The sequence below is a fragment of the Callithrix jacchus genome, chromosome 5 (assembly GCF_049354715.1).
Source record: "Callithrix jacchus isolate 240 chromosome 5, calJac240_pri, whole genome shotgun sequence".
In the NCBI taxonomy this organism is placed as follows: Eukaryota; Metazoa; Chordata; class Mammalia; order Primates; family Cebidae; genus Callithrix; species Callithrix jacchus.
The window spans coordinates 145,106,049-145,118,403 of NC_133506.1; the positions used below are offsets into that span (position 1 = coordinate 145,106,049).

The 12,355-nt window shown below is 42.4% G+C and overlaps 1 protein-coding gene across 8 annotated transcripts in view; it reads left to right on the top strand.

The window, feature by feature from the left end:
* The window catches only part of ATP8A2 (ATPase phospholipid transporting 8A2), a 660,345-nt gene that overhangs the window by 501,974 nt on the left and 146,016 nt on the right, over positions 1–12,355 (top strand). For all 8 annotated transcript variants that reach the window (XM_035302377.3, XM_078375201.1, XM_078375203.1 and 5 more), the window contains 3 exons: positions 3,178–3,239; positions 3,791–3,847; positions 5,271–5,378. In XM_035302377.3, coding sequence (XP_035158268.1) covers positions 3,178–3,239; positions 3,791–3,847; positions 5,271–5,378 — 227 coding nt within the window. The remainder of the gene's footprint in view (positions 1–3,177; positions 3,240–3,790; positions 3,848–5,270; positions 5,379–12,355) is intronic.

Consider the following 12,355-nt stretch of genomic DNA (forward strand, 5'->3'; position numbering starts at 1 on the left):
GTGGCTAATGCATTTCTTCATAGTACTTATTACATTTGACATTTTACTGTGTACCTGTTTATGTCCTCTCTCCCTCACTATGCTGCAAGCTCTATAAAAATAGGGACCTTCTCTCCCCAGGTCTCATAATAGTGCCTGGCATAAAATAGGCTGTTAGTAAATATTTGTTAAGTACGTAAAAGAAGAATCTTATTTATTTCAAGGCTATAAGCTATGTTAGAATCAAAGAGGTGGTCTCTGTGTGAAACTGAAGTATTTCTTCATTGAGGCAGGCATTTAACAGTGTTGCACTTGTTAGTGAAACAATCTTAAGACCACTTCCTGAAAAGTGAACCCCTACAGTTTTGAGTTGCTATTTGCTAATACATCAGTGTGTCAGTTTGTTGCCTTCTTGGGATTAATTTAGCCTTTCCCTTACTTTTTTTTTTTTTTTTGAGATGGGGTCTCACTCTGTCACCCAGGCTGGAGTGCAATGGTTCAGTCTCAGCTCACTGCAACCTCCGCCTCCCAGGTTCAAGCGATTCTCCTGCCTAAGCCTCCTGAGTAGCTGGGATTACAGGCATGCGCCACCACACCCAGCTAATTTTTTGTATTGTTAGTAGAGACGGCTTTCACCATGGTAGGCAGGATGGTCTCTATCTCCTGATCTCATGATCCACCCATCTTAGCCTCCCGAAGTCCTGGGATTACAGGCATGAGCTCTACGCCCAACCTCCCTGACATTTTTAACTTACTCCTTTCCTTCCCTTTTAATGAAGTCCTGCCTAAGCTCCAGTCTGTCCTTGCCACCTCTCCCCTGAACTTTGAGACTATCCCTTTTTAAGTCAGTGGCTGTGGCTCTCCCTGCTCTCCTGGTGTAACTCTACCCAGCATCGGGCCTTCCATTTAGAGCAGCGCATGATGTTGTTTTCCTGGTTCATCTCCCCTCATCCACGGATTTGCATCCTGGCTGCAATAAGGAGACAGCGTGTCTCCCGGGGCTGGATTCAAGGACCCATGATTACCCAGTTCCACTTAGGACTCCATCATTATGCTATTTTAGGAAAATAAATAGATCTTGATTCTCTAATAAGAGTGGAATTCTTCAACCAGCATTGGGTAAATCAACAAGCCCGGATATGTGTGTACATAGTAGCTATTGTTTGGAAATTTGAGCACAAACATTCTTCTCTACCCAGCCTGTGGGACACAAACCAGGACTGAGTATAAAAAAGAATAAAACCAGCCAGGTGTGGTGGCTCACACTTGTAATCCAGCATTTCAGTAGGCCAAGGTGGATGGATTATAAGGTCAGGAGTTTAAGACCACCAGCCTGGACAACATGGTGAAACCCCATCTCTACTAAAAATACAAAAAAAAATAGCCACCTGTAATCCCAGCTACTTGGGAGGCTGAGGCAGGAGAATTGCTTGAACCCAGGAGGTGCAGGTTGCAGTGAGCCAAGATAGCACCACTGCACACCAGCCTGGGCGACAGAGAGAGACTCCATCTCAAAACGCAAACAAACATCATTCTCAGCAAACTGACACAAGAACAGAAAATGAAATACCGCATATTCTCACTCATAGGAGGGTGATGAAAAATTAGAACACATGGACACAGGGAGGGGAGTACTAAACACTGGGGTCTATTGGGGGGAAAAGGGGAGGGCCAGCGGGGGGGGAGCTGGGGAGGGATAGCCTGGGGAAAAATGACAAATGTGGGTGAAGGGGAGAAAGGAAGCAAAACACACTGCCATGTGTGTACCTATGCAACTGTCTTGCATGTTCTGCACATGTACCCCAAAACCTAAAATGCAATAAAAATTAAAAAACAAACAAAAAAAAAACAAAACGCAAACAAACAAAAAACAAACGCCACATGTTCTCTCCTATAAGTGGGAACTAAATATTGGGTACACATGAACATTAAAGCTGAGAGCAATAGACGCCGGGGAACTTGACAAGAGAGTTGGGGAAGAAAGGCTTGAAAAACTACCCATTGAGTACTCTGCTCACTCACTACCTGGTGTCCAGAGCTCAGCATCACACAGTATACCTTTGTAACAAATGTGCGTGCGTACCCCCAAATCTAAAACTAAAGTTGAAAGAAATAAGAATAAAGGGAAGTTGGTTGTGTCATCCAGGAAAGCAAGCCTGAGGTTAAAATAGGTTCTGACCACTCAGGGCAAATAACAGATTTCTCTGGGCAGAGATGATGAGGCAACTCTAATAGCGTTCTGCCTTAATGGTTGTTATATACATTAACATAGCCATCCTTGCAAAGGAAAATGTAAGAAAACTGAAGCTTTAAATTCTTCTTGTATTTTCTAAACTTCTGTCATTGGAGTACTTGCATTCTGCCAATTGATAGACTCCGGAAGTTCATACAGTTGCAAATGAGAACATGAGTAGTAAATACCTCCCAAATTCTTTCCAAATGCAGTCATTATGAATTGATTTAATATGCATGTAGTTATCTTTTTATTGGTCCATAATTCCAATTTAGCAAAAATTAAAGATGAATCATAAACACTTGGAAAAAACCCCAGCATTGGTGGCACTTAATAAAAATAGATGAATATGTTCTTATGCCTTTAAAAAAAAAAACTGGACGAAGGTAAATTTTAATGTTTATAAAAAGGTAAATTTCAGTGCAGATCGAGTGGTTGGTTGGTTTCTTGGAAGCTTGACTTTATTTGCTTCATTTGGAGAGAATGTAAGACGAAAAAGTTCGGCTGGGCGCAGTGGCTCACGCCTATAATCCCAGCACTTTGGGAGGCCAAGGCCGGTGACCAGGAGGTCAAGAGATCGAGACCATCCTGGTCAACGAGGTGAAACCGCGTCTCTACTAAAAATACAAAAATTAGCTGGGCATGGTGGTGCGCGCCTGTAGTCCCAGCTACTCGGGAGGCTGAAGCAGGAGAATTGCTTGAACCCAGGAGGCAGAGGTTGCGGTGAGCCAAGATTGTGCCATTGCAATCCAGCCTGGGTAAAGAGAGTGGAACTTCATCTCAAAAAAAAAAGATGAAAAAGTTTATCATCATCAAGAGAAGTAGGTGTTAGAATCACAGGATGGGATTCTGAAATATTCTGTGGGTTGATAGATATTCCCAAAGCTCCCAGTTCGATGTTCTGAATTAAACAGGTGGCCATGTCCAGTTCCTTGGATATTAATAGTAACTTCTTTGTTTTTCAGATACTGTGTTGGCCAGTGGTCATGCCACCGACTATTTATTTGTTGGAAATATTGTTTACACAGTAAGTTTATCTCTGTTTATTAAGCCATTCTTAAACAGCTCATGTGTGGTTTCACACTTCTCTAAACCCTTTACAAGAGCCTTCCTCATTATTATTATTATTTATTTCAAATCTTCAAAATGTATTTTATATATCTTTTAAAGTTCAGAATGATTGTGAAATGCTTACATCATCCTTTCTGAAGGTTATGCAGAGTCATGGTTTCTGGACAGGTGGTTAACAGATTTCTCCATTCTTCAAACGACCCTGTTACGTCTACCTGTAAAGGAAAGCAACACTCAGAAAGGTGCTTTCTCCCAAGCTAAGAAAAGGGCAAGACTGTTATTTATGAGAAAGACTGTTACTAGAATGAAAGCTCTTCTGGAAGTGAAGCTGCCTGTATGTTCCCTGAAAATAACCCCTAGAGAATTAGCTACTGAGATGGTGCATACTTGCAAACCAGAGCTGCCTTAGAGAAACTAGCTCTGGAGTGGAGAGCTGGGATTTCTCATGGAAAGTGAAAATAACTCACTGTGAATCACGTTTTTCCAAACTGTTTCTTATTTTCACAGTATGTTGTTGTTACTGTTTGTCTGAAAGCTGGCTTGGAGACTACAGCTTGGACTAAAGTGAGTTTTCTCTCAAATTGTTTCTCTATTCAGTACAGTTTTCATGCTATAGTTTCTTTTTAAGCCTTGGGGAAACAATAAGCAATATCTGGCTATCTTATTTCAGATTTTGTATGTAAAAATTGTGGTTTGATCTTTATCAGGTAAATTTGCAATCCAAAGTCTCTTGGTGACTCATTTGCTTGGCACATAATACAGCTGTAAGCTGTTGACAGTCATCTCATTTCAGATGTATATGCTCATTGTAAAAACAAAAACCATATATACACACTGGAAAATAGAGAAGGGCAAAAAACATTTAATGTTCATAATTTTACCAAGAGACAGTCACCATTAACGCTTTCCTGTGGAAACCTCCAGACGTCATTCTATGTCTGCATGTGTGTGTATTTAATAAGATGATGCATGATAGAACACAGGACTTTGTAATCCCTTTTAATTAAATATATATTAGGCACATTTTCTGTGCCTTAAAATATAATTCAGCAAAATTATTGTTCATAATTAAAGAGTATTGCATTTTACAGACGTTCCATCATTTATTTCATCAGTCTTATTTTAGACATTTTGGTTATTTCCAGCATTTAAAGATTATAACTAAAGCTTAATGTGTGTCTCCCACAAAGTCTCGTGACCTGGCTGCTGTTTAAATGCTCTGCTAAGAAAAATGGGGAATGGGGTTGGAGGTCAGTGTGGAATCAGGGAATCCCCTAAGAGACAGTAGCGATTAATCTGGGTCAGAGGTGATGATGACTTCACTTAGGATGTTGGAGAAGGAGGTAATGAGAAGTGGTCAGAGTCTAGATTCAGTTTTATCTTTTTAAAAGCTAACAGAACTGGCACATGGATTAGATTGTGGGGTGTGAAGAAAGAGACAAGTCACAGATCATCATATTAAGAGAACAAAGGAGAAAAAATGAACTCAGTAGATGCTTAAAGGGGCATTGTTAAGAGGCAGTATCCATTTCAGATTAAAAAAAAAAAAAAAAACTCTTGCCTAAAGGAATGGAACAATCAAAGTCTCAAAATGATAAATAAAAACATCTTATTTTGTCTGTTCAGCCACTCTGTTACCAGGTTAATGGGTCCTTATTGCGTGCACCCCCCAGATTGGAGCAAACACTTGCCATGAGCTGAGAGGGGCCCACTGTCACTGTGCGATAAATCTTAGAGTAAGGTCACCTGTGACAGCAAAAGCACCTTTGTCTTCAGAGTACTCTGGGGCCATTCATTACTTGAATTCACTGTTAAAAGTTCTGAGACACAGGAATTCGAAAGATTGACTTCCCATTAACTGCTGAGTCATCAGAATCTTTCCTTAAGGAAAGGTAGCTTGGATGCAGGGATTCTGCAGCAAGTGGAGTTCGGGTGAATCTGCCCTGCCAGTTGAGAAGCCTGTGTGAGCGTCTGTTTTCCTCTGCAGTTCAGTCATCTGGCTGTCTGGGGAAGCATGCTGACCTGGCTGGTGTTTTTCGGCATCTACTCGACCATCTGGCCCACCATTCCTATTGCTCCGGATATGAGAGGACAGGTGAGTACTCCTGATGGTGAGTGTGCCTTCTGTGTTTTGTGACAGCAGTGTTTCTCCATGTGGGGGTGAGCAGGCTCTCTGTGTCTTACAACCACGATGAGCTTCAGGAGAGGCTGGTTTTACCTGGTTCCATCAGAATCTATCAAGAGACAAACCAAACCAAAGCACCTGGAAGAGGTCATCCAGGCCATAGAAATGGCATTCGTAGTTTAAAGTATTATGAAAACTCTCAACTTAAATCCTCTGGTTTATTGGCATGCCCACATTTCCATCATAAATGATGCATTAATTACACGTAGTACTGATATGTACAGTTTGAAAACTGGAGCTATTTTGAGGGGTTCCTAATCCAGTGATTATGCCGATTACAGTTTTGATGTTGTACTCTGGTTTGTTGTTATACTCTGCTGGGTCACCTGTGAGAGATGGATCGCACAGCTCTATGAACCAGATCATTGATAAACCAGACTCTCTCATTGTTCATCTCTTTGAACTAGAGAGGCCAAGATTAAAGGAATTCACACTCATTTGAAGGGTTTTTTTTCTTTCATATTATCTTTGTCCAGTGCATGAGGTTGAGCCATCAACAGTGACAAACTGGATCCTAGAATCCACAGTATTGGGTATGGAGAGGAATGAGCTTGACAATCCTGTGGTCCACTCCTCCTCAGTTTACCAAGGAAGCTGTGCAGGCCAGGTCTCCAAGCCAACCCCAGACCCACCCTTGAGTTGCCCACATCCAACACTGCCTTTAGACCCCAAGAGCTGCTGGGCCCTCCGCTTTAGAGGATTCTGGTCTGGCCCTCTGTGGCTGGGTGTGTTTCTCAGCACAGAGCGAAAAGCTGCAATGCACATAGCCAGTCTTCCCATTTGTAATCTATTCCCTGGGCTCCCAGGACCCCATGTTTCCTTCCCAAACAGCCAGAAGCCTGATGCCCAGGCCTACTTTGTCCTCTTTCTGTATCCAGGCCAGTGTATACACCCCTGGGCCCAATGGGCAACTGTTGGCGAGAGTGTGCACTGAGTAGATTGATGGTGTTCCTGCCCACATTTGCAGGATGTTCATGCAGGGACACAGAACCCAGGGTGGGAAGGGAACTATGGGTCAGGCTTCCATTGGTGTTCCTGCCCCAGGATACATACTTTAGGGCCAGGCCTGTGCATGGCATACCTGGCTGCTAACTCTGCCTTACTTACTCTGTAGAAATGAACAAAACCTCCTGGGTCCACCCAAGTCTGGATCATGTCTAGCAGCTGTTTCTCGTGAGATAGCCCAGGGTAGCATTACTTGCCATAGCTCTGTCAGCTAATAGCCCAGGGTGTCCAAGGCCTTCACTGAGTGTGGGTGCTGAGCAGGACAGACCTGTCCTATAAGAGTGGACTTGCATGTCCTCTAATGCATCTTTGCTTTCTGTAAGAAAAGAGGACAAGCATATAAGGTACGTTTCCGTTATTTTCCAAATCCAGGTGGTAGAGGAAATTAGAGGGTGTCCAATGAACCCGGAAGATTGTTGTGTAGCAAAATGAGCATTTTCCAACAAAGATATTTTGTGTTTTAATAAATCAGTTCTATTTTAAAGCAATGTGATTGATCCACACAAAAAGCAAACCAAGAAAAGTATCCACTGCAAGGCAACAGTCCTTTGGTAAGGCGTTGGTGCTTAGAATATCTGCTTCGTCTTCTCTTCCTTCTGGTTCAGGGTGGATCTGCTGTGATGAACTTTTCATTCAGGGAATTTTATGGTGCTGGAGAATAGATGGGGCCTCAGCTGATGGCCATACACAGTTTTCTAAATTAGAGAGTGACAGCTGACAGAACGGGGTCACTTGGCACGTGACTAGCAGACAAAGCTCATTCCTTTGAAAGCCCCTCTGGTGTCCTAGACAGAGAGCTGTGTCAGGGGGCCACATGTGCTTCAGTAACTCCAAATGTGTGTGAGTTAGGCAGCTTGCCAACTCTTACTCCCATAAAGACACTGTCTTTGGAACTGCAGAAGGACCAGGCTGATCGTGCAGTTACTAAGGTACCAACATTTTCACTGTACCAGTCACATAAGGGTGATGTTCTGTATGGTTATAAGGCTCAGATTAATGGTGAAATTTACATATTTAAGGACTCTTCCAGCAGAAATTTAATGAACTGTTTCTACCATCCAAAAGCAAAGAAGTGATCTTATTAAACTACATTTCACTTTTCTGTAAAAGCTTATTTTTACTTTTATTTGAAACATGTCATTTTAATCACTTTATTGGTTGGTTCCTGGGAAGCAAATGATAACGATGTGAAATAGATCATAGCTGGGTGAAACTGAGGTTTTCATTACGCAGTAAATGAGAGGATTAGTGTGGTTCTCTAGTGGCCGGACTTCTGAGTAGGTACTCTGCTGTCTGAGTCTAAAGAGCTGTGTGTCATCTCTGGTCTTCCCCCAGTGCAGGGGGCTCTGAGTGGGTAAAGGGGGCCAGGAAACCATGTGTGACTTTAGTGGCACAGCCAACTTTTGTACTGTTTCACCTGCAGTCTGCCACTCTGTATTTTGACTCAGAGGTTTGTTCATTCTTTGAAAAATGGCAGGGAAGTATTAGAAAACATTTTTTTTTTAACACTTTTGAAGGATTGCTTGAGTGGATAGTGGCTAAGACAAGTCGAGTCTCAGAACTTCCTACTGGCTCAGGAGTACTTATGTGCTGTCTAAAAAGAGATCGGAACTGGGTTCAGGTGTAGTCAGTGAAAACAGTTGGCTTTTTTGGGGAATTACTGAAAATATGCCCATGCCCTGTTCATTCCTGGGGGTCTAGGTTGGTAAATGCTTAGGAGCAAAGGGTATTCTAGGAAAAGGCCATCTTTTAAAATGACTATTTTAAGAACGCTTCTAGTGATTTTTGTAAAGTATTTTTTGTAGTTCACTAAACAGTAGGTTTTTGGCAAGAGAACCTGGTTATGTGAGGTTCTAGAATTAAATTACTGCCTAATAGCAAACAGCATTTCTCACTCAGAAGCCAGAAAGACATTTGACACACAAAACATTTTGTCTATTCATAACATCTTCAGCCATTGAAAAGATGCATTGTTTCTGCCGGGGGTTTCCTAAACTCATTTGATTAAATATTTCTTTGTCTTGTCCATTATATTTGGAGTTTTTCTCACGGCGGGGGGCAGGGGGGATGCAGGTTTTCCCTGGAGGGCAAAGGAAAGGAAGGGCTATAGAATTGAGTTATTCTACACTATCAAAGAGTCTTTATCTTCACTAAATCACCGCATGATGCGGTATGTGAAACCCAACCAGACAACATGTCAGGAAGTCCCAGTGGAAGTTTCTGAAATCAAAGAAGTCATCTGCAGCCTTCCTCTCCTGAAAATACGCCATATTTGTGGGATTTTAAGGCGCGCCTTACCCTGTTTATCCATTTTTCTCTTTTCAAGCTTGGATTTATAGTAAATTAGGTTGTGTCTGTCCTGGTGGATGCCAGTCCTCAGCTGTGGAAAATACGTAATGATGTTTTTCCATGGGGTACCAGGTGTTTTTCTTTCCCCCAGTAGCATAACCATGAGATAGAATAGGTCCCCAAAGCAGATACTTAAAGGTGGAAAAATAACAAAAAATCCCTTAGCTCACTGCCTTCCCCAAAGTTGCCTGCTGAAGTAGAGCTTTGAATTGGAAAGATGAGGGAAACTTGATCCTAGACCAGATCAGGAAGTGTGTTTCTGTTTTCTTCATGCATTTCCCAACACTTCTGACTTTAGCAGTGCTGGAGGGAATGCCATCTTACTTGTTCTCTGTTCAAAAGTCCAGAGACCTGGCTGGGTTCATACCCCAGCTATGATAGTTATGTAACCATTGGCAAATCATTTTACTTGCATTAACCTTCTAATCAGCAAAGCCAGAATAATGTCACCCACCCTAATTATCTCGGAGGACTGTGGTGAAACTATAATAGGCCAAACTGTGGGGAATCTAAAAACATGCATGTTCCTCTTTTTCCTGGAGTGATGAATTGTTTTTGAACCTTCATAAATAGGAATATTGCTGTGATTTAAACTCCAAATTCTTTTAGCCAAAGAATTTTAACATTTTATGGGTTCTAAATGGGATGCTTTTCAGTAGGGCCTATTGACCACCTGCATCCAAATCATCTGTGTTGCTTGTCAAAATGACAACCCCCACCCCCCATAATATGTGCAGACAATCACATGCACACACACACACACACATGCACACGCACACGCACACACAGAGACACACACTCACATACACAGACACACATAGTAAATTGCAAACTCTGGGTGTGGAGTCTCAGCATCTGAGCTTCAGTAAATCTCCAGGCGATTCTTCCCTTTAAAGTTTGAGAACCACTGCTTCAAAACACCAAAAATATGACTCCATTAGAATGGTTTTAGCTCTTGCTGGGTATTACATGTTAAATGTTTATATAAGACAGTCGGCTGGTGATGGTGACTGCCTTCAGGGCGGCTAGCTTTCAAAATAGGGAATTACACCAAAAGACATGACATTGTTCACCACAGAAAAATTCTCCTCACTAACTTTTGCCGCTTTTCCTTTAAATTTCTTTTCATTGCTAGTAAAGGAGAGGGGAAAAAAATCTTTTGACTTCAAGGCATACAATCTGCAACTCTGCCTCTAGTGCCAAGCTCCTGACTCCAGCCAGTTTCTGGAATATGACAGGCTTTATTATTATTATTATTTATTATAAATACAAGAATGGGTTTACTTTTGGGTTTTATGTACACACTTGTGTACACACAATGCAAATCCCAGTGGACTATAAGTACACAGAGGGAGGAATGGTTCTGCCATCATGGAATCAGTGATTAATAATTCCACATCTTCCCCAATCATCTCCCCTGGATTTGTAACAGGCCTAGGTATGTTCCACATGAAATTTGCAAAGAGTGATGTTTCCCAGTTGTATGTGCTCTAGGAGGTAAGCTGAGAAGTTGGGGTGATGTCAAGTAGGTGGCCATCTTTGCTCAGCTATCATTCCAGAATGTCTCTGGAGGATGGGAACTGAAGGGTAGGAATCTGCCTGAGGGTCAAGAAATGACTTGTTTTCAGGTTAAGGTCTGTGATGTGGGGCATGTTTGGTTGTCCCACGTCCATCCTCCTTCACCCTTTCCTAAGGATGCCCAGTGTGTATTCACAGATGTGCTATGACTTCTACCCCTAAGTCAAGGGGAAAGCTTAATCCCATCCCCTCTGCCACAGTGAGCAGGTCAGGAAGCCTGAAGGAGACTCAGGGAGACACTTACTGGGGGCTTCTGGGATAGCAGCGAGTTTGCTCCTAAAAGAAATCCATAGAAGAGCTGGCTTTCCCATCTGAGCTGCATGCTTGCTGCTGTGATGCTGGGAATGGTTCAGCCACAGGACAAAAACTACCCTCAGAATCCTACCTATGGCATGAAAGATAGACTAGGAAGACAAAAAGGCAAACAAAAACAAAAGTCTCTTTTTTAATGTTTTGTTATTTTATATTTAACAAGTAAAGGACTTCAAAAATCTCTACGCGATTGTTGAGACACTGTCTGAAGCCAGCCTCAAACCCCATCCCCAGGTGGGGCACTCAGTGAGAATTTCCTGTGTGGTGCCTGGCCTGGTGGGCAGCCCCTGCCAAGGAAGCCTCTCTTCACGCAAGTAAGGGTGTTGGGATGTTCCCTTAGCTTCCTCAGTCAAGGAAATAAATTCTTTTTAAAAACAAGCTTAGAGGCCCGGCGCGGTGGTTCATGTCTGTAACCCCAGCACTTTGGGAGGCCGAGGCGGATATATCACAAGATTAGGAGTTCAGGACCAGCCTGGCCAATATGATGAAACCCCGTCTCTACTAAAAATACAAAAATTAGCCAGGCGTGGTGGCGTGTGCCTCTAGTCCCAGCTACTCAGGAGACTGAGGCAGAAGAATCGCTTGAGCCTCGACTGAGGCAGAAGAATCGCTTGAGCCTCAGAGGCAAAGGTTTCAGTAAGCTGAGATCACAGCACTGCACTCCAGCCTAGGCGACAGCGACATTCTGTCTCAGAAAACACACACACACACACACACACACACACACACACACACGCTTAGGACTTCAGCATATTTGAATTGTTTTATTATACTTAAAGTTACAGATTGATTTAAGGAGCTGGTAAAAATTACTTTAGCATTGCAATTATTAGTTTTTTAAATAACATTCCACAAAACACCTAATGAGCATAACTTAAGCTTACTGGAATTAATCTTTAATACAATATTGAATCAACTTGGTTTAGTTTTCCTCAAGTATCGTATTTCAGAAGCCCTCAAGTATCATATTTCCTCAAGTATCATATTTCGTAAAGGGTGTAATTGTCGTTGGTCACATGGGGAGGACTCACATGGGGAGGACGTAGTGTGATGTGGCTGATGGGGAGCGGTCAGCCTCATCAAGGAGGAAGTCCCATCAGCAGAGACTCGCCTTTCAGTTTGAAATAACATTGTGACATCTTTTTGTACAGTTTTCTTGAGTATTGAAATTGGCCTGATTATTCGTTGAAGTTCAACTTACGTTCTAGCTTTTAAACTCATACATTTTGTGGAATAGTGAGACTCGTTTGCAAGAAGTAACACACTGTGTTTCCGGATGATATTCTCATCTGAATGCAAAGCACGATGAATGAAGTTAAGACAGTACCGACTTCCTGGCTTCTGCTATACCTGTGACTGTTGTCGCTGGCACTCCGGAGTCCCCCATCGGTGTGTATTTCCTTCCTAGAAGGCTCCCAACACCAGTCCCTTTCTGAGGCAATCCCTAGAACCAAAAACAAAACTATAACAAAAACCCCCTCTTCATTGGTAATAAAAAGAAAAATAAAAAACATTCACTTGAGCAGTGCTAGCTAGGTGAGTTCTCATAGCCTGTAAATATCCGGGTTCTGAAACCAGAAAACCCAGGCATCCATCAGACAACAGTTCTGTTCGAAAATGGCTTTGTCATTGTTACACAGAAT